Source organism: Haliotis rufescens, unplaced genomic scaffold, assembly GCF_023055435.1.
Source record: "Haliotis rufescens isolate VD_foot unplaced genomic scaffold, xgHalRufe1.0.p SCAF_10, whole genome shotgun sequence".
In the NCBI taxonomy this organism is placed as follows: domain Eukaryota; kingdom Metazoa; phylum Mollusca; class Gastropoda; order Lepetellida; family Haliotidae; genus Haliotis; species Haliotis rufescens.
The window spans coordinates 29,671,531-29,692,410 of record NW_025963780.1 but is presented as its reverse complement, the minus strand read 5'-3'; the positions used below and the strand labels follow the sequence as shown (position 1 = coordinate 29,692,410).

Below are 20,880 nucleotides of genomic sequence, written 5' to 3'. Positions count from 1 at the left end.
TTGTTGCCATGGAAACGTTAAAAATAAAAAATTATAAAATTCCTAAATAGCAAAAGGCATCAGTTCAGCATGAGTCTGATAAACATGCAAAGTTTCGTAGAGAAATATTTAACAGTTTCTGAGTAATGCTCCAGAAATGATTTCGGGACGCACGCACACACACACACACGGACACACGGAGGGAACCCATTTCAATATGCCCCGCCAACTTCGTTGAGGCAGGGGATGAAAGAAATGTGTGTGTGTGTGAGCAAAATATGATACCATCCTGAGGTCAATCTCACCACCGCCACACACACACAACCCATTATACATGAATGACCAGTCCCGAAATCTGTGAACAGTTATTAGAGACACCACTCTGTACCATATGCATTGCTGTCAGCCTATGTACAATTTCATAATGATATACCGTATTCGACGTAATAGGCGCCCAGGGCGTTCTCAAAATTAGAAATAGAGGGCTCATATTAGAATATAATTTTTGTGGAAAAAAGTTGAAAGATCGTAAATTTTGTGGTTTATGCTGACAGCCTGAAATGATACAAAAGAAAAGTCTGTGCGTATTATACACGACAGATATACTTTTCCAGATTTAATTGCCCATAATTAAGGGTGCATATAACACACAAGTAAGTATTATACACGAATAAATAAGTCTTGTGTACATTGATCAATCAAAATGGGTGCTAATTGGGATTGTTCACAAGCTAATATATTAGCAAATATCGCCTTGGGCGCTTACTAGAGTGGGGTGCTTATAACGTTGACTACGGTATGCAGGAATGCCTGAGTAATTGGTAAAATGACTTTTTCATGATGGCACGGGGGAATTTAAAAATGATGGAAATTCTGAGAGCAATTGTTAGATACACAATAGCTGGTATCATTCAATCAAAGTTTCAGGACCATGATTGGTTGGTTGGTTTGTTGTTTAACGCCGCACTCAGCAATATTCCAGCTATATGATGGCGGTCTGTAAATAATCGAGTCTGGGCCAGACAATCCAGTGATTAATATCAAGAGCATCGATCCACGCAATTGGGATCGATGACATGCATTAACCAAGTCAGCGAGCCTGACTACCCGATCCCATTAGTCGCCCCTTAAGACAAGCATAGTCGCCTTTTACAGCAAGTATGTGTTGCTGAAGACCTATTCTACCCTGGATCTTCACGGCATCTCAGCTCCATAGGCCTTGTAGTTTCAGAGATGTCAGACACTATGAGAGACATGACATTACCATCACACAAATACTTGTTTGTTAGTGACACAGATAGGTCAAAGCATCCAGAATATTTTTAGTTCGGGTTATAAAACTATTGCTATTGGCAAAACTGATCATCAAGGTTGAAATTTAAGTGTCAAATGTTCTTAATGTGAAACACAACACTAGTCTCTGATCGCCTTACCATGGCACAAATACTTGTTTGGGTGTAAATCACTGTAATACATCTTCACGAGGCAAGGGCATTAACTGACTGTAAAAGTCCAGTTTCCACCCTCCATAGGCCTTGTAGTTTCAGGGGAGATGTCAGACACTATGAGAGGCATGACATTACCATCACACAAATACTTGTTTGTTAGTGACACAGATAGGTTGAAGCAACCAGAATATTTTCAGTTTTGGTTATTGTAAGGGTGTTTTTGTGAGACAGATAAGTCAGAGCACCAAGAATAATTCCTGATTGTCTTACCATGGCAAAAATACTTGCTTGGGTGTAAATCACAGTAATACATCTTCATGAGGCAAGGTTGTTAACTGATTGTAAAAGTTCAGTTTCCACCCTTGCCGAACTAGGATGGAATTCTGGAGTTACATTCTGGCTGGACTATGCATAGTCCAATCAAAATCGTGTAACAAACTAGACATCCGGTTTATAAACAACATGGATTTCAGATTGCAGTCAACTGAATGATTTGCAAAGCATGTGTACCAACCAACTGGGCGTTGACAGATATTTTGCAAATCTTTTCATGTATTTAATCAAGGTGCTCAGGTGATTTGACGCACCTCGCAAGGTAAGGCCTGACAATATAGATCTCAATTATCGATCAGATCATTTTGACTGGGCGCTGCCATTTTGTTTGAAGCAAAAGTGATAAGAGAGGTGGAATCTGATTGGTCAGTAGGAGGGACATAGAAGGAACACATCTCGTTACAGCCACTGGTGGCGCTACGATCAAGCCTGGAAATTTCAGCCTAGTTCGACAAGGGCGAAAACTGGACTTTTATAGACAGTTAAAGCCCTTGCCTCGGGACACAGGTCAGAGCACCAAAAATATTTCCACGATTGTCTTACCATGGCACAAATACTTGGAGTGTTTTTGCTTTCAGCTTGCCCTCCTTCATCAGCTGTTGAAGCAACTTCTGCGCCAACTCCTCTGCGATGCCTCCCAGAGACAGGAGGGGGTGGCGGGGGTCACACAGGCGCCGGGAAACACGGTAGATGCACAAGCGAAGTAAGGATGACACATCATGGGTCAGATGCTGACCTTGACACATGACCTCAGGTTCAAGGTCGGCAGGGCCTGGCTGAACGAATCGGTGGCGAGCTGCTTCGGCTGGTGGTAGAGACAGAGAGGGAGGTATATAAGTATTTATCTGAGAGATTGCACATGACATGAGGTTCAAGGTCCGCAGGGCCTGACTGACTGAATCAATGGGGAGCCTCTGCCACTGGTGATAGAGACATAGAGGGAGCTAAAAAAGTATTGATCTGACAGAGATCCCAGCAGATCACCCTGTGAAAAGCTGTTCCCATTCTTAAAAGCCAGGGCTATCTTGCTGTACATCCCCAAATCGGGGGATCCTGAGCTGAAATTTATTGTAAACCCCATATTAAAAGGAATCTGGACCAAATAAACCAGTGATTGATATAGTGGGCCTTCAGTGTGCGATGCCACGCAATCAACCAAGTCACAGAGCCTGAGTGCCTGATCCATCACTATGACACTATGGGTGAGCAGTGCATTATCATAACATATAAGATAGCTATGTGATAAATCACAAAGAACAATGAAGAACAAAGTGTGGTTTACTTCATGACGTCATTTCTGCAGATTCGATATTGGACAACGTTATTTTTGAGAGGGTGTGTCTGGTTAGTTGTTCCCCATAGATGTAGCTGCGCAACGCAGATAAACATGATGGCCAAACGATTGCATCAAAAAGCAGGAGAGATATGACAATCAGTTTTGGGAGTAAAGGTACAGGTAATTGACATAAGGATTTTGAGAATATTCGGGAAATACCCACCTGTGCATAAAATGGAGGTCGAATTCTATTGAGGGAGTCATCATGATTAAATTATGGACAATTATTTTTCTAGCTTGTACATTTTATCATCCTTAAAGAGGCTGTACATAAGGCTAAAAACATAATAGCCTTGGTTCTCAGGCACTGCCCGGTTCATCCTAAAGTTTGGATCATCATCATCCTACGTTTCGTTTTTATTTCCATTTTTTTTTAAAAACCCAAACAATCCTTAAATATTACAAGTCGCATGTTAGTCAAAAACTGTATTCCAGTATTTTACTCATCAAGAAATACATTTATGTATGGAGACCCTTTCCCAGGTTGATTGTACACAACTGTTTATTTGGTTACATACTAGTTCGAACAACAACAACAACAAAAAGACACCGCCCACCCGCACTATATTTTCAAAAGCCATTGCCTGAGAACCAATTCTTTTTTTTTTAAGCCTAATGCTGATTTCTCATATAAGATATAAGCGCCCCTCATGGTTTATTCTCCCAGCAGTGTACGATAAACAACAAACACACGTCGTTTATTTCTAAAATTAAATAAAATAATAAACTCATTGTGTTCAGCAACCACAGTGACGACACGATAAATTTAGTCGGCTCTTACATCAAGCAATAGGGAGCTAGAGAGAAATTCTCAGCGGTAGAAACTAACAGTTTTCGTCCACTAGCCCTTCTGATGCTGACATATAGCAAAACCCTTAAAAGGGGCTAATTTCTACAAGTCCATATGATACCTTAACTATTGGGCAGTTTGGCAAGGGCTATAGGACTAGTGCCAATTTCTAATGCAGAATTCTGTTCCAGGTCAGGACAGGGGTAAGATCTTCAACAAACAGCAAAGACTGATGAAATTAGGTGTTCATCATGAGACACTGACTTTCAACAGCATTCAATCTTGTGACACATGTAATGACACATGTACCTTATTTTTCATCACTATGTACAAAATATATGTTTGTTTATATGATTAGTGACATCATGTCTGTCATTATGACGTCATATTGACTACACCGGCCAACTAGCCGTCTGTACAAGACGGCAAGTTCTGCAACTAGAGACAGCTACATTTGCTATGGGTTCTACTGAATGTCCTACAGAATCACCTGCTAGCTGGGCTGCTGGCCTGCTGTGATGTCCCCTGTCATCCCCTGGATGTGCATGTGCTACCAGCATCTGACCAACTCCTCCAAACGCCTGTTGTCTCATAGCTCGGTGACCTAACATGAAGCAAAGAGACCGAACTTTTAGTAACATTCCACTGATATTACAACAAACGGGTTTCATAAATTGTGAAACGGGGTGAAATGGGGTTTAACATCGCATTCAAGATTATTGGACTTACATAGCGATGTGCATTCACATGTGCATGAGTGCGTCTGCTTGTACTAGTTTGGACCAATGCCAGATTTAGAGCCCTTGCCCACTGACAAGGGCGGATCCAGCATCTTTAGATATCAAAATCCTCTCTCAGGCAATTTTACTGACTTCTACATACTACATTAGGTTTTCAAAAGTTGGGGGGTGGGGGGAGGCAAACCCTCAAGAGACCCCTCTCTGGATCTGTTTATCACTGGGATACCATATACCCAGTTTAACATGAATACCCCACTCAGACATGGTATACTGAGCTGATAAGTCCTTGTTTTAGCCCCTTAATGCTCAGCACCAGGCAAGGTAACAACAAGTACCATCTTTTAACATCTTGCGACCAGGGATTGAACACCGACCTTCTGCTCTCCAGGCAGAGGCTCTACCACTAGACCACAGAGACAGTGTCATAAAGAGTGCCCATGTGGGGAATACATTAAGGCTTAACACCACACTTGTACATACCTCCCATTCTCGGCATCCCTCCCATACCACCAAGAATGTTCCCCATAAAGTCTTCATCCTCTTCATCTTCATCTTCAACTTCCTGGTCTTCAGCCATAGCTTCAAAATATATATAAGTCACAATGTTAACTATTATGAAAAAAACAGTCAAGTGCTTAACTTAATTGTAACCTATAGAAATAGGAGGTGGGGAGGAGTTTGAGGGGGTCTCAAAACTTAAGCATTATGGAATTATCATAAGCATTATTTTTTATCTGACATCAAACGTTTGAACTTGTCCCTAAGATAAATGGGGTAGGTAAAAATGTTTGGTGAAACCCATGACCAAAGACCATTGAGGGCAAATTGAGGTTTTAACCCCAAAACTGCAGATTATAGCAAGGCTAAGGGACACAACATGTCCTTTTCAAGATGGCCACCAAGGTGGACATGTTTAATATTGGATTGAAATTCTATGGGCATAGTTTGGAGACACCATAGCTGAAACAATTCATTCGGAGTTTCAGCTCCATAGGCCTTGTAGTCACAGTCAGGTGAGCTAAAATTTAGGAGGGCCCCATGCTTTTGCAACAGAGGCACTATTGCAGCTTTATATATTCCAGCTACCTTGCCCTCGGTCCTCTTCGTTATCCAGCCTTTGGCCCCGTCCCCATCTGTAGGCGGGGTTCTGGAGGATGTCTGGCATGTGGGGCAGGCCAGGGGGAGGACCAGGAGGCGGAGCTTCATCTTCCATGGCTTCCTCCTCCTCAGGAGCAGCATCTGCAGCAGCATTTGCATTCCCAACTGCTTCTGGTGGGTTCACTAATGGCGGCTCTGTATAGAGTAATAAGATTATCTATCTCAAAAGTGGTCTTCAGCAACCCTTGCTTTTGGTAAGAGCTAACTGACGGGATCAGGCTTGCTGACTTGGTTGATGCATGTCATTGTATTCAAATTTTATAGATCGATGTTCATGATGTCTATCACTGGATTGTCTAGGTCAGATAAACAACGATAAACAACTCCCACTCGTTGTTTATTATTTTATATGAGATATCCACATTACGTTCAGCCTCTTGTTAGTAAAAAGTACACACTTTTAAAATATTTACCCGTTTTTAAGAAATGATGACTCCCTGAATAGAATCCGACTGCAGCAATGTTTGACAAGTCCAATTTATGAAAAGGGGAGTCATATTCTCCCAAAACTGACTGTCATATTTCTCGCATGTATGGGTGTGCGAATATTCAGACATTGTGTTGTACAGCTACACTTTCCTCTAAAAAATAACGTCGTCCAATTTATGATGTCATCAAGTTGTGAGCACACATTAGAATCTCCAGAAACAACATCATGACAGAACAATGTTTTATTGTGAAATAAACCACGCTTCCTTCTTTATAGTTCTTTGCGATCTCGTAAATTATGAGCATAGATCTCGTAAATTATGAGCATAGATCTCGCCATTGGGGTACACTGACACACCAGCTTACAACCAGCATAGGGGTTGGGGGTCAATTCTGATCCGGAAACCCAAAGGGATCCCAGTTTATTCGCTTCTTACGACTTTGAAATGATGTACAGGGGACAGATTCTACCTTGAGTCCCCAGGGGATAAAAAGAGGTAAATTGGGGGTGGGGGTATTAACTCAAATCATGCTCAGGTATTAAAAATATATGCCAAGTTAGGATGCACACATAATACTAAGACAACAAAAGACAAACTCCTGAATAAGTCGAGCTGCGAAGATTCCAGGGTAGAATAGGTCTTCAGCAGCCCATACTTGCTGTAAAAGATGACTATGCTTGTCATAAGAATCTATCGCTGCCAGCAGTTAAAGCTCCCCACTGATGTTAAATTATACAATCTTTGCAGTCACAAAAAAGAACGAAGAAAAGATACCCATGACGATCTGGGGTAGAATAGGTCTTCAGCAACCCATTCTTGCCGGAAAAGGCAACTATGCTTGTTGTAAGAGGTGACTAACGGGATGGGGTGGGCGGGCACGCTGACTTGGTTGATACATGTCATCGATCCTAATTGCGTGGATCGATGCTCATGATGTCAATCACTTAATTGTTTGGTCCAGGCTCAATTATTTACAGACCGCCGTTATATAGCTTGAATATTGCTGAGTGCGGCGTAAAACAACAAAGCAACCAACCAACCAACCTGAAGGAGGCAGTGATACAGCCAAGAGGGTCCGACTCACCAACATCATCCTGGGCCTGTTCAGTGCGAGACCCAGTCTGTGAGGCTGGGGTGCTTCTATTCTGCAGCACCAGTGACCCTGTAGGGGTCAAACCCAACTCCACCAAGCTATGCTTCTGTTCTTCTTGGCTGAATTCTCGACGAGGAAATGGCTGAACAGATAGAGAGCATTTAACAAAATGTTTATAAAAACAACTTAATTATATGTACATCTTCAAAACACACATGACTTGTTTCCACCTCTAAGTAAGCATAGGAATCATCTGACCATATTTCTAAATTATGATGGGTTAAACATTCTATGAACTAAGCAAATTTGATGAAAAGTTCTTTCATGCAAATCATCGTATCTCTAAGATGCTAATCACACTTAAAGTTTATTGAGGCCACTTTGGTAGTACTCCTTGAAAATTTTGATTTATGGATAAGCTGACACTAAACATGAAAGCGCATTTCATTAAAATCAGATCTGAGTTGTCGCTGCCGCTAAACAAAGATCTGAGGTCATCCCCTTACGGGTCACGTCAGAGCGACCTTTTGTGAACTTTGACCAACCACTAAAACAAATAACAAGAAGTCGATATCAGCCAATAAGAAAGCAGCTTTCTCGAGCTTTACGGGACTCGTTTCAACCTGGCGACTTCCATTTCAGACTACGCTTGAAAAATATGTTGACATAGTTCTCGATTAAAAGTTTGAAAACTGAACAAACCAACATTCCGGAATGATTAATATATGGTTGCGATTGTATGGCGGTGCTTCCCACGTACTGTGCAACGCCTCCTCCGTTCAAATCTTTACCCCACGGAAGCGAGAGACACTTGACGGAATCAGTCCTACGGAGCGTACTGTCGTTCGGGATACACCGTGTAAACGTTTTTGAGGTTGCATGATCAGAAAACACATTTCGACTGTCACTTTCATGATCTTGTAAGCGACGCTTTGATTGATCAGATGAAAGGTCGTTCTGACATGACCCGTAATGGGATGTCCTCAGATCTTTGTTTAGCAATAGCGAGAACTAACATCTGATTTTAATGAGATTTCATGAAAGCAGAAAAAATAAAATATGAAAAGAACCGCATTTTAATTCAACTACTGCAAACTTTCGTAATGCAGGTAATATGTACAATAGAATGAACCCACTATACATATAACTGCACGACTGACTCCACCGGCTCAACGACTATTGCACACATTTTCAGATACATGTAATGTAAGAACAAAAACAAACCATGAAACATTTACTGTTTTTTTCCCCTACATCCTTCAACCAAACAATAAACTTGGTTTGGACCCTGTTCCTAAAAGTGATTTTAGCGCAGTGACAACCACAGTATATGCTTCAGTGAGTTTGAGTATGGCGTTACTACAGTTGTAGGGCTGAGATCATTTTGTGGCTAAGGGCCCTGCCTAATCACATGCTTTACTTAACGCTACTTTGAACAGTATTTCAGTTGTGTCACTAATGTAGCCTAATGTTTGAGTAAAATCTGATGACCAATTTGATGCAGGACTTAGGAGGTATTTACCACTTTGGTAAAGTCACCAAGAACGGGTATTTCCCACTTTGGTAAATCAACAAGCATGGGTATTTACCATCTGGTAAAATCAACAAGCACGGGTATTTACCATCTGGTAAAATCAACAAGCACACGTATTTACCACTTTGGTAATATCAACAAGCGGGTAAACCACTCTGGTAAAATCAACAAGCACAGGTATTTACCATCTGGTAAAAATAACAAGCACAGGTATTTACCATCTGGTAAAATCAACAAGCACAGGTATTTACCATCTGTTAAAATCAACAAGCACATGTATTTACCACTTTGGTAAAATCAACAAGCGGGTAAACAACGCTGGTAAAATCAACAAGCACAGGTATTTACCATCTGGTAAAATCAACAAGCACAGGTATTTACCTCTTTGGTAAAATCAACCTGCCTGATCCAGATGTTAGTTGTCTTTGGGGTTACTAAGAACTACGGGTGACTTGCAAACACTGACTGACCTGTATGAAGGCCATGTTGGTCATGCTTCTGTTTCTGCTGTATACAAAGTCCCACACGGTGTCGAGGGTGTCACTCGGCTGGAAGGACTGGCGCAGGACTCGACCATCAGGGAATCGAATCTAAAACACATTAATGTGAACAAATCATACCACTCCTTGGGACTCACACTTTGACACAACACACATTACAAAACCTAAACAACTTGACACCTGCCATGCTCTTTGAGGTGAGGTGAAATGGGGTTTAACGTCGCGTCCAAGATTATTGCACTTATATAGCAACATGCATGTACGTGTGTGCATCATGTGTGGCTGCTTGTACTAGTCCGGACTGATGCCGATTTATAGTGCTAGCCCACTGAGATACCATGCCGCAGTTTGTCATGAATACCCCACTCAGACACAGTATACTGACTCTGAGCCGACCAGTCCTTGTTTTAGCCCCTTAATGCCGAGCGCCAGACAGGGTAACAACAAGTACCATCTTTTAACGTCTTTTAGTATGACGCGGCCGGGGATCGAAACCCGGACCTTCCGCTCTCCGGGCGGACGCTCTACCACTAGACCACGGAGGCGGTCTCCATGCTCTTTGAACACATATACCATCTACAGTGAATAAAGCCTAACTAGGACATACCTAGTAGGTACTTGTAATGTAGCACAGAGTATCACAATGCACTAAACATTGGACAAATTGCTATTCATCTCCCCACCTACCATACTCAGCTATACATGACAGGACTAAACTTTATTCGCTTTATAGACGGGGTATATAAACTAGCATCGATTTTAAAGGCTTGAACAGGGGGGGGAGCCTTATAATGGGGCTGCTTTATAGATGGCGATATACGGTACTCAAATGACTCTTATATTTTATCTTGTTTCTTAAAATACAATTCATAGGGATAGGTGCTCTCTTCATTCAGTTTCTTTATAGATCTTTACTAGGCAAAGGCACTTATGAAGATCCGGGATAGAATAGTCTTCAGCAACCCATGTTTGCCCTAAACGGCGACTATGTTTGTCGTAAGAGGCTACTAACGGGATTGGGTGGTCAGACTCACTGACTTGGTTGAAGCATGTCATCGTATCCCAATTGCATTGATAGATGCTCATGATGTTAATCACTAGATTGTCTGGTCCAGACTCAACTATTTACAGACTTCTGTAATACAGTTGGAATATTGCTTAGTGAAGCGTAAACAACAAACCAACAAACAAACTAGGCAAAGGTAAACACTAAATTAATACATAAAACAAATAAAACACCACCAAATACATTATCCAAAACTCTTGACAGTAGCTAATATATCATGAAAGGTTTGCATGATAGATTTCAGTTAGCTCTCAGGGCAAATATAGGTCTTGAGGACATACAGCCTCCCCATCTCTATTTGGGAGTTTACAGTCCAAGGGAGACAACTCAATAAAGGTTTGTGCCCTTCCAGCAAACACACATAACGTGTTATACCTGGAGCGTGCATCTGTCAACTGGTTTGGTCTCGGGGCTTGTGACGCTCCCTGTAGCACTCCCTGTGGAGCTCCCTGTGGCACTCCCTGTGGCAGCCTTCTTGTTGGGAGACTCACAGTCAGCAACGTTCTCCGATGATAGGCCGTGAACCCTCATGACCTTTGCCTTGTCCCGATCCTCTGCAATTTGCTGTAGGATTCTGGCCCGCTCCTGGAGGCAGAGAGAGGGTGCCGGTGAGTTGTGATCATGGTGGTTAGAAGATATGCATTATGTGATTTCAGATTCTAGTGTTATTGAGGATTTAATGCCCGGAATTTTATTTAGAACCTACAACGTATGTCAGAGTGAGTGAGTGAGTATGGTTTTACGCCGCTTTTAGCAATATTCCAGCAATATCACGGCGGGGGACACCAGAAATGGGCTTCACACATTGTACCCATGTCGGGAATCGAACCCGGGTCTTCGGCGTGACGAGCGAAGGCTTTAACCACTAGGCTACCCGACCGCCCCACGTATGTTAGAGGTTTCAAGTGTTAAAATTGTTACAAGATGCTGAAATATACCCCTCATCCCACCCCTAGCTACTAGGACTGTATGGTGTTACCGTTATACCACAATACGCTTTTCAAACGATATGTATTGTAAAATTTTTCTGTGTTCTGGTATATTGTGTAAAAGAAATCTAAAAAGCTTTATTAGCTGTATCTTGTAGTCTAAAATCGACACAGAAATTCATTCACAAATGATTTCCCTTCAAAATTATGAATACAATTTTTGGACCAATACAGAGCTCTCCTACCTGATCAATCTCCAACACGTCCCAAGACAAGCCCACTAGGGCTGGGACGGGAACTTGGGTATCCGGGTCGGGTGGGTACTGAGTAGGACCCGGGTACCCACAGGACTACCCGAACCCATGGTTAGTCACGTGATACATAGTTTAATGACCAAAAAGCATCTAGAACTCTATGGTTACACTACAAGTCACGAACTTGACAAATGTTCCCATTCCTTCTGAATTTTCATATCTTTGAACAAAGATATAACTTGAGTCAACTTCAGTGTATGCATGACCAGATTGTTTAATACATGTATCTAAATACGTTTTGCCAGTGCTGTGGTAACAAAATGCCCAATCGGACTCGTCCCAGCCTTAAAATCCACCATAAAATTATATAAGGTACAGCAAGATCTTGGACATGTTGCACATACAATTTCTTGATCAAACAAAAATATTAGCAACTGATAAGAAAATCCAAGCAGACTCCCCAGCCCATTACAGTCACTTCTACCTGTTTTGCTTTCATCTTTTCCTCTTTCGCTTGCTTCTGTGCTTCTTCTCTCACTCTTTCTTCAAACTTGTTCTTGACCTTCCGCTGCTGTGATGAGAGATGCAGACGACTGACCACCAGATCCTCTGCCTCCTGCTCTCCAGCTGCTGAAGAGGATGCTGCCTGGCCCGTCGTGTCCGGCTTCGCGGATGGTTCGGGTAGAGAAATGGGGTTCACAAATGGATTGGAGGAAGCTGCATTTGTATCCTGGAAAGGAAGTGATATGGGATGTGTTCACATCATTTGTGTCTTTGTTTATCAGAGAGAATGAGTAAATGTAATGAGAAAATTGTGTAAATTTTACATTCCATTGTGTATTTATATACTATCCTATCTCACACTATGCATTTCTTCCATCTTCTTTTAATCCTTCTGTGGAAACCTTCTTGAACAAAGTTTCCAGCTTCTAAAAATAATTCACCCAAACACATCCCAGCATCACCATGGTCACAACGCAAACAAATGGGTCACCCACTCTAATCCCATGCACAGCAACCTACACGACATGATCACTTGACAACCCCCGCCACATCATTCTCTTTCTTAGAGCTAACAGGCTAAAGGGGCTGTGATGCGGGGATGGCCGGGAGGGCACAGGTTGTGTGAGATAGGATAGGTGAATAGGACATAAAAATATACAATTTAATATAATATTTACAAGTTTTTAAACTTATCCTATCTCACATTATGCATTTATTCTACAGTTTGATGGTGGGGTGCAGATACCCTAGCCTGTGTAGACAACAACCGTGAGACGGACACAAAAACATTATCTATAACACTGTAAAGACAAGAACCTGTGAGCGGGAAATCACATCATAACAGGCGATATGATCCCTATATATTAGTCAGCATGAAATCGCACATAACATGCATTATATGGTTTAACGTATGACATCGTTTCATGAATGGCCGCGTAGCTGTGAATAGCGATCTATTAAGTGTACGAATTATCTTCGATCCGGAAAGGCTTCCAGTTTATCGATTCTTCAAAACAGACCGCACATCTATCTTCGACAGAAAACATTTCAGCATCTCTTTAATGCTTCATCAAAGCCTTCAATCTCGTCCAAGGGATTGAAGCATGCTCAGAAGCAAAGAGGAACTATTGACGATATTCATAAGAGGATCATCAAACCAATACAGATACATCACGTCCACAAGGGAGAGGTGAGTAGGTAAGGGCTCGGGAGACCACTGAAATGGCCGCGACTAGCGACAAGTTCAATATTGAAGACCAGGGTCTCTACAGACGAGATGTCTCACCCTCAAATGGGTACTCAGTCTGGAAAGCCGAAAAATAAAGACAATAAACACAGGAGTGATAGTTCCAAGATTTATTTTGTATTTTTAGGATAAGTAGCACTGACACTAGCAGGAGCGGGTACCCGTATTGTCTGTCTGCCCTGGTGTGCAGTTGTCAACTGTTGTGCCAGGACCATGGGACCGACCTGGTGGAGGCCCTGAACGTTGGTGACGGAGACGTCTTGTAGATAATGTGAAGCAAAGACGGTATCAGACTTCCAAAAGCATCACTCCATAATGGCGGACAGGTAGCTGTGCAAGGCTCAAGTTTCATGTGCATTGGATGTCATGGGAGGACGCAATCCAGTGAAGGCGCAGGCCCGCAGAATAGTCAAACAAAGCCAAAAGGAGACTTCGTTTGTGGCCGCAGTAGAAAGTGGGATGAAGAGTCTCTTGTGGGTGCACCGAAGTGGTCTCAAAGCCTCTAGTGCTCAAGTGCTCTAACCGGGCATAAAGAGATATCTTCATGGTCATCTGGGCTTAGGATTGACACCAGCGACGGGATGGTAAACAAACGGTCTTACTGTCCCGAAAGAATCAGTTTCCGGGACAGTAAGACCGTTTGTTTACCATCCCGGAAACTGATTCTTTGCGATGAAGTCCCAGTGAAGGCCCAGAAAGACCTTCCCATTCTGTAATCTCTTAAACTGAACACTGATCAGCATGGATCTCACTCACTCTAGCAGCAGTTGCAAGGGCCAGGAAGAAAAACATCTTAAAGGTGATCAACTCCAAGTCCTTGTACCTAGTGGTTCATGCTCTGCAGAAACATTTCGGAAAAAAATGACTCAACAGGTAACACTGATACCAGAGCCTCAGTAACCAAGGCAAGTCTAGATACTGTGCCAAAGATTCAAAACTGGCATAATTTTACCACATTGAACATGAATTTCTTTACGAAATCATATTGAAGTACAGTAGAACATGGATATAATGAACTACAAGAGACCAGAGACCAGTTTGTTTTATACGTTTTCACTCAGAAATGTCAGCCATCTTGGATAAAACAAAACACAATACACGTAATTGCAGCATTGACTTGTATAAGAAGTGATCACATCATTGCATTCAACTGATAACATTTCATAACATTTATTTAATAACATTAAATTCATACATTATTAGAACCTTGTTTATAAAATATAAACAAATCAGTACACGATTTACATACGAGGGAGATGTGTAGTCGGTATTTTGCTCTGGCCTTGTTTTGCTGACTGCATTTGTGAAACTGGATAGGGTTAATGTCTGTTTTACAGACAAGATTAGTCCAACTACATGTGCAGGTAAGATTAACATAAAGCAAGTTTAACAAGGTTGAATCGTCACTGCTGATTGTATTGATTCGCCACGATTGTGTTGATTCGCAGCTGATTGCGTATAGCCAATTGTCAGCGACACTTGACACTGTGTGAGATTTTTCAGTTTGCTACACGCATCACTAATAAGTGGTATTTGGGCTTGTCGGGGATCAGATATCAGTTCGCTATATACGTTAGTTCGCTGTAGCCGTTCATTTTATATAATGGTTGGTTTGTTGTTTAACGCCGCACTCAGCAATATTACAGCTATAGGACGGCGGTCTGTAAATAATCGAGTATGGACCAGACAATCCAGTGATTAATATCATGAGCATCGATCCACGCAATTGGGACCGATGACATGTATGCTGTTTGACCCTTAATGGCTGACCCTAGCAAGGTCATGGTCATTTAATCAAAACAAATAAAACATGATTCACCCTGACTCTCCACCCTGTTGATAATGAATACTCGTTGATCAAGACAAGGTCAACCAGTTTTGACAGGTGAAGATCCTACCTTTGACAACTTCAGTGTGGGCTGAGCACTATCTTTTGCCATCCCAGGTTTACCAGCGATTATCCTGAAATTCAAAAATATCCATGAGAATAACTGCAGGCAGCCATACATCATGCCTTGTGTCTAACTCCATTGATCTGAAAGGTAGTGTGCCCAGTAAGTGAGTGTTTGTTTGTTCTTTAACACCGCACTCAGTAATATTCCAGCTATATGACGCCGGTCTGTAAGCAATCGAGGCTGGACCAGAAAATTCAGTGATTGACAACATGAGCATCGATCCACGCAAATGGGATCGATGACATGCATCAACCAAGTCAGCGAGCCTGACCACCTGACCCCGTTAGTCTTACGACAAGTATAGTTGCCTTTTACGGTAAGCATGGGTTGCTGAAGACCTTTTCTACCCCGGATCTTCACGGGCCAGTAAGTTAATGAGTTGGGACTAACCGCTTTGAACAGTATTTCAGTTATATCAAAGCCTGGCAGCTAAATGTTGGGGGCAAGCCCTAAGTGATGCACGTCTCAGATGTTTACCAATTTGGTGAACTACAGGATCAAGGTTATAGCACTGACAAACCTAGAAACATAATCGGGTGAACCAGGATTTGAACCCACAATCATGGATGTCTGGTGTACTCAAGGGACACAACTCTGCATAGCGAATTGCAGCCATACATCATGCCTTGTGTCTGAATTTGTTTATCTGAATGGTTGTGTGCCCAGTAAGTGAGTTGGGACTAACCGCTTTGAACAGTATTTCAGTTATATCAAAGCCTGGCAGCTTAATGTTGGGGACAAGCCCTAAGTGATGCAGGTCTCAGACGTTTACCAATTTGGTGAAATACAGGATCAAGGTTATAGCACTGACAAACCTAGAAACATAATCAGGTGAACCAGGATTTGAGCCCACAATCATTGATGTCTGGTGTGCTCAAGGGACACAACTCTGCACAGGTAATTGCGCCATCACAAACGACTGGGTCACACGTGTGACTGGTATAATTACCCATTGCAACAAAAGGCAAGGTGTGATACCAGAAATGTCAAATTTTCTTGGATCCCATTATGCTTAAGTATGACAAATGTAAGTGAGTGAGTGAGTTGAGTTAATCGCCGCTTTTAACAGTATTCCAGTTGTATCACGGCGTGTCAGCTTAGTTTCGGAGGAAAGCCCCAAGTAATGCAGATGTTTACCACTTCGGTGAAACCCATGAGCACGGGTATGGTGCTGACAAACCTAAAAACATAATCGGGGCGAAGCGGGATTCGAACCCAACAATCATAGGTTTCTAGCGTGCCTAAGGGACACAACTCTGCACCGCGAATCGTGGCACCTTAGACGACTGGGCTACACGTCCCCACGGCAAATATAAGTAGAAAAGGCTGATATTTCAAACATCATGAAAGAATATAACAATGAGCAAGTCCATGACCTAAGAAAAGTGTATTGCTCAATGTTCATTTTAACAGTACTGTTCTCATGTTCAGTTTTAAAGCAAATCAGCCAAAGACTTAGTCATCCTGCTCATGTTCAAACATTAGAGACCAAGTGGTAGAGCATCTGCCCAGAGAGCGGAAGGTCCAGGGTTTGACCCCCTGCCGCATCATACCAATACGTTAAAAGATGGTACTTGTTATTACCCTGTCTGGCGCTCGGCATTCACAGTTGTACTCTTTGGAAAGTGAGGGGCGGTCGGGTAGCCTAGTGGTTAAAGCATTCACTCGTCAAGCCGAAGACCTGGGTTCGATTCCCAACATGGGTACAATGTGTGAAACCCATTTTGGGTGTCCCCTGCCGTGATATTAGTTGAATATTGCTAAAAGCGGCGTAAAACCATACTCCCTCACTCACTTTGGAGGGTGAAGTTTCTGGATTATAGTTGAGAGAGAGAGTTTGTTTTCACATCGCTTTTATCTAAATTCCAGCAATATCTTTACAAATGAAACCACTAGAAAGGTGCTAAATACATGGTACCAATGTCGGGAAAAAGACGGGTCTCAGGCGTAACAAGCGAATGCTTTAACCACAAGGAAACTGCATCGCCCTTGATTATGGTTCAAGAAAACAAGGATTCAACTAGTTTTTAATGGTTCTTTTTTGTACTGTCAGTGAAACAAGGGCCTATATCAATATTCATGATACAATATTAATCATAGGCGGATCCAGAGGGTGGGGGTGGGGAGAGTACAGACCCCGCCTTTTGAAAACCAAATGTAGTATATCCGCCCCTGTTAATGAAACTTATACTGTTGTATAACCCAACTTCACCTTTAAATAATGCAGATATTGGCACCATACACCTACCACTCCACAGCTTCTTGGACTGAGATTTTCCCATACTGTACAGCATCCTGGCAGTCGGGCAGCTCGAACCCCATGGCCATCAGCTGGACTATCATGTCGTCCATCGTCTGAAACAGAGCTCCAGGCTGAGATATGCTGCTTAAAAGCGTAAAATACCAAAATAAATCATCATAACTTTGAGTTGATTGTATACAAATATACATGAAAAATGTCAAAAAGACAATAGTATAACATCAACAGAATATTGTGTTACCACCCATTTTACGGTGAATTGGAAATTACTCGATTCTGATTGTCAGTCAGAGGTGGTTAAATCATGGATGCATCACTATGAAAGCTAATATTCATAGAACATGTAGAATAGTATTTTTTTAGTCATTGTCGGTACGCATATTTAAATAATTGTATCTACAATTACAGGTTACAAAATGCAAAATTGAGGTTACTATGGTATTCAGAGGATGTGTAGCAATACATTTAAATCAGAAAACATGATAGCAATCTACAAAGAGAATGTATTTTAAGTTTTGAGGACAACAGAGAGCTTGGAATTTTGCCCTTTTTTATATACGACTGTGATGTAATATCACAATACGCCAGGCCCTCCTTGCATTTGTGCATACATTAGTATCATAAAACGTTATAACATCATCAGCATGTTACTCAACATTGTGTTGACATGATGACAGTAATGGATTTAACTACTGATTTCTGGCACTACTTGTGAGTTCCAGTTAGAGAATGCTTACTAAATTCCACAATTATCAACATGGTCAAATGTTATTTACAAACATATTTACAAACTACTGTTGTTGACTCCAACCATATTGTAACCTATGTTTATGTTGGGCTCAAGTTAGCTATATTAAAAATGCATCAGTGCAACCAATTAATGAAAAATGCAAACTAATATATATGTCTACATGCACCAAGTGCATAACATGCAAACATAAATTATTTGACATGGTTTGTTAATTATTAATATATTATACATTTATATACTGCACTTATCCAGGAACTAGTATCTGCACAAATGCGACAATGACCAGTGACCACAATACTGTCAAATTAAATATTATAAGAGTGTTGTCTTTTGAAGACATCTATGCATATAATATGTTCTTATGGATATTTTTAGGTACAGGGAATGTAAATGCACATGATTGCATATTCATAAATATTCGATTCTAGTGGCCACGGATAACGAATTCAATTCATGAATGGATACGGTTTGATTCACCGAATACGTGAGTGAATTGTTACAGCCCTACTCAATACCTCTAAGCTTTATTTTTCATACTACATACTATGGCAACAAAAGACACAACAAATTTCTTATGCCGAAATATTTACACTACCTAGTATCTTTGTCTCACATGTCATGTCAAAATGAAAACTTGACACTTACAAGCAGCATAAAATTCAATGTAAACACAAACATTAACAATGGAATATATAATGCACTAAATGTGAACGTTGAATCAAGTATTATAGCTAAAATGGATAGAATTATCACAAAAATACCCATGTCATCAGAAATCTGTGGGCCACTGTTACCGTGAGAGCAGCCCACTTTTCCCTAACGACAGGCTGCTATCTATTCTACTATGTGATATTTGGCGTCATGGTTTTTGTTTGTGACGTCATCTCATATTATGTTCTATCACCTTGTTATTTGTAAATCAATGTTTTTTTGAACGGACACAAAATGTATCTAGATCTAGTTGTTTTGTTCTTTTGGGGATTAACTACAAATCCTATCCATGTTAGCTTTAATAACGCCAACATTATTTTTAGGGTATTATCATTTGCAGAAGGCCTCTGTCTGTCTGCCCTCCTTCCTCAGCTTCTTAATTTTTAATAATTATATTTATTGATGAAGTCACGCACAGGATTTCTTTTAAAATGTATGTCCTTGCTAATCACAATTAATGGTATTTAAACACAAAACAGTGTCGAATAACGAATTACTGTACCAGAAATTGTATGTGAAATATGTGAGGTGGGTTTTGGAAAATCCACGATGACTTTTGCTGACGGTATACAGTCTCATAATAGGTCAGTAACAACAATCTTGGAATTTTATAGACGGTATACGGGCTCATATGGTGTTAGTAGTTATGCTCTCTGATAGTCAATCTCACGTTGAGTCATAGTTAGCTTTTATAACATCTAAATTCGGGGACATATGACGTTTATCATTAGGTCTGTTATGAGCGGGTCGGAAAGATTGGAATCGGATTAGAAATAATGTGTTCAATGTTAATTGATGAAATTAACGTGTGCTCGGTATTTGGTCACATAAGTTATTTTATTTAGACGTAACAACATTTTGATTCGCTGTATCCACGACGAGTAAATCATGCAAGGCCTACACGACTTCTGCAATCTACGTCACCGAGAGCTTTATATGGCTTCGCTCAAAAAGCATATTTTGAAGGAAATGATTACTGATCGTGCAGTGCAAGGCCATCTAAGACCAGTGTTCCTCACTAGGGGTATTCAAATTTCATGACACACGTCTAGATTAGCAATGCTACACAATGTTTTGATTTCTCAGCTGAACCCTTGTTTACCTGCGTCGCCATTTTTGGTTTCACCAAGAAAGTAGTACAATGGATAATATATGTGATTCGGAGCAAGCATTGAAATATTCATTTATCTGTATTTATGTCAATCATAATTACCACACCTTCTTTATTACATTGAAAAATAATACCACTTACAGATACGTTCGTATTTTGATAAGATATCTGTGATAAAACAACATGCTATTTATCGAGTAGAATACTCTAGCATTATACAAAACTAGAATCGTTTACAAACACGATTTATGATTTTATGTAGAAACGGAATGGCGCATTAATGAGATCCGTTTTCTTGGCATCACAGTTATTTCTTGCCATATGTTATTCTGTCACCCAGACACTAGTGAATAATAACACAGAATTCCAACTCAAGCCTTGAATGTAGCATTGTACTGAGATCGATTTTGATTTTGGCCGGTATAGTGGGGCGGTTAAGGCTGTATTTTAGTCACAATTGTGCACTTTGGGTTAAAAGCACCAAACTTGGCACACTTATACATTGAACCATTCAAAACATTTCTGGATATGGATCTACCTCTACCTGGTGGTAGAAAATCCAAGATGGCCGCCAAAATGGTTCAAATCTCTTTTGATGTCAATTTATATTCAATATATCATAATTATTTTGTCAATTTTAGTCATTTATGTAAATTTAATTGCAACGATGGTGTATATAATTCAAATCTAATATGCCGCGCCCACTGGTGGCGAAGAAAATCCAAGATGGCCGCCAAAATGACTTAAACTT

General features: G+C 41.0%; 1 protein-coding gene across 2 annotated transcripts in view; it reads right to left on the bottom strand.

Moving 5' to 3' along the window:
• The window catches only part of LOC124135060, a 36,704-nt gene extending 16,558 nt beyond the window's left edge, over positions 1 to 20,146 (bottom strand). For both annotated transcript variants that reach the window (XR_007219367.1, XM_048389287.1), the window contains exons 1-11: positions 20,121 to 20,146; positions 17,545 to 17,651; positions 15,240 to 15,303; positions 12,076 to 12,321; positions 10,784 to 10,993; positions 9,313 to 9,432; positions 7,300 to 7,450; positions 5,713 to 5,919; positions 5,107 to 5,205; positions 4,377 to 4,490; positions 2,304 to 2,565 (exon numbers count right to left, since the gene is read on the bottom strand). Coding sequence is in view for 1 of the 2 variants with exons in the window: in XM_048389287.1 (XP_048245244.1) it covers positions 2,304 to 2,565; positions 4,377 to 4,490; positions 5,107 to 5,205; positions 5,713 to 5,919; positions 7,300 to 7,450; positions 9,313 to 9,432; positions 10,784 to 10,993; positions 12,076 to 12,321; positions 15,240 to 15,303; positions 17,545 to 17,651; positions 20,121 to 20,132 (1,592 nt within the window). In the remaining variant the exon portion in view is untranslated. The remainder of the gene's footprint in view (positions 1 to 2,303; positions 2,566 to 4,376; positions 4,491 to 5,106; positions 5,206 to 5,712; positions 5,920 to 7,299; positions 7,451 to 9,312; positions 9,433 to 10,783; positions 10,994 to 12,075; positions 12,322 to 15,239; positions 15,304 to 17,544; positions 17,652 to 20,120) is intronic.
• Positions 20,147 to 20,880: the final 734 nt, after the last annotated feature.